The sequence below is a fragment of the Seriola lalandi genome, unplaced genomic scaffold (genome assembly GCF_002814215.2).
Source record: "Seriola lalandi dorsalis isolate HSWRI2012SDOR001 ecotype SW California unplaced genomic scaffold, Sedor1 jcf7180002049741, whole genome shotgun sequence".
Taxonomy (NCBI): domain Eukaryota; kingdom Metazoa; phylum Chordata; class Actinopteri; order Carangiformes; family Carangidae; genus Seriola; species Seriola lalandi.
Window position 1 is genome coordinate 8,203 of NW_019520294.1, and position 2,037 is coordinate 10,239.

The window sequence follows — 2,037 nt, forward strand, 5'->3', positions numbered from 1 at the left end:
GTATTTTCTATATGGAGTTTTGTAATTGCCAAAATTTGTAATAACCTTGCAAGATATGACGTACAGGGCTAGCAGACTTTTCCATACAGTGTGTGTGTGTGTGTGTGTGTGTGTGTGTGTGTGTGTGTGTGTGTGTGTGTGTGTGTGTGTGTAGGCTCCTGGACCAGGGTGTGTGAGCAGCGCCTGTTGTTGGCTCGGTGCTTCACGGCTCCCGAGGATCTGTGGCTGAGTTTGCACTTCTACCACAGCTGTGCAGACAGAAAGCAAGGGGGGCGCTCGAGACCAGCCACCGACGCCCGGGCCTCCATGGCTGAGCTCTACCTGCAGCAAGGTGGACACCACACACACACACACACACACACACACACACACGTGATTATGGACGTTTAAGATGAAACAACATGGAATAAAGCTGATTCAGCAGAGTCCTGTCCGTCTTGCAGGAGAGCTGCAGCAGGCGATGCATCAGGCGGAGCTGTGCGTCAAGCAGGCTGAAGAAGGCGGCTGGCTGGACTCCACCGGTCGGCCCCTGAAGCTCCAGGCTTGCCAGACACTGTGGGGCATCTACAACCAGCTCGCCGATGCTCCGCTGGACGCCGCAAACTACGAAGAGGCCCTGAAGCTGCTCCACAAGGGCTACAACATAGCCACTGAGTGTAGGTGGAAGCAGTCGGCGTGTGCGAGCGGTCGACTTCGTCCTCTCAGGTGTCAGTTTATTAGGAACACCCCTGTAATAATAATCATTTAGTAGTAATGTGGGAGGATGTAGCTTGTGCTGTTGTTAAATCATGTTGCATTATACAGAGCGGTGTAGAAATGTGTTGGACATGATAATAGAAACAGTGTGATGCAGCATGAGCTAAACTGAACATTATAATCTTTATGAATTAGGTTTAACTGCTGGACTGTCGTATTAGACATTGGGATGGCTGTAAATATAAAATAAGCAAAGTTAGAGTGACGATAAATGATGATTATCACAACTATAGGACAGAAGAGCTGTGACGTTACTCTGTCTGTTTCAGCTGAAGACAAACAGATCCAAGGGGAGGCCACGTATCGACTGGGAGCGGCCTATCAGCGCACAGGAGACCATGACACGGCCAAAAAGGTACCTGAGTGTGTGTGTGCGTGTGTGTGAGTGTGTGTGCGTGCGTGCGTGTGTGCACTGATGTGTTTTTCAGTTATTATTATCTACGGCTCAGAGGAATAAGACACAACAGGCTGTGATACACTATACACTTCATTTTTGTATGTGATTGTGACGTTTACTGACAATAAGGAAAACACAGCATCACCAGATTTAATTTTATTCAGCAATAAAACTGTGTTTCCAGTTCTTCAGCACTTGCATGCAGATTTACGGCACACTGCAGGACGCAGACGGATTGGTGAAGGCCTACAAGGCTATGGCCAAGTCTATGGAGAGGTACACACACACACACACACACACACACACACACACACACACACACACACACACACACACACACACACACCTGCTACCACCTAGCTGAAGACTCACCTGAACCTGTGGTCAGCAGCTTTGAGAAACAAGAAGTGTACATTCAACAGTATCCCAGATTCTTGTGTCTGTGTGTGTGTGTTTGTGTGTGTGTGTGTGTGTGTGTGTGTGTGTGTGTGTGACAGTGGGGGACAAATAGATGACACTGTCCAGTGTCTGGAGAAGTTAGTCGACATCACTCAAAGCAATGGACTGCAACGCAACCTGGCGGACACCTACTTGTGTCTGGGCAACATCTACTTCAAAATGGTATCACACGCACACACGCACACACACACACACACACACACACGCACGCGCACACACACTCACACGCGCAAACACACACACACACACAGTGATACAAGTGATTATTAACCAATAAAACTGAATATTTTAGCAGTGATTATGATGATTTCTCTCAAATACAACAACTTTCTTTGGTCTCCCTCTCTCTCTCTCTCTCTCTCTCCCTTTCTCTCCCTCTCTCTCTCTCTCCCTCTCTCTCTCCCTCTCTCTCTCTCTCTCCCTCT

General features: G+C 48.2%; 1 protein-coding gene across 1 annotated transcript in view; it reads left to right on the top strand.

Annotated features, from left to right (window-relative positions):
• Positions 1-2,037, top strand: part of ttc29 (tetratricopeptide repeat domain 29) — a 6,136-nt gene that overhangs the window by 2,159 nt on the left and 1,940 nt on the right. Inside the window, exons 6-10 of the mRNA XM_087171707.1 lie at positions 155-331; positions 444-656; positions 1,026-1,111; positions 1,338-1,429; positions 1,651-1,774. Coding sequence (XP_087027833.1) covers positions 155-331; positions 444-656; positions 1,026-1,111; positions 1,338-1,429; positions 1,651-1,774 — 692 coding nt within the window. The remainder of the gene's footprint in view (positions 1-154; positions 332-443; positions 657-1,025; positions 1,112-1,337; positions 1,430-1,650; positions 1,775-2,037) is intronic.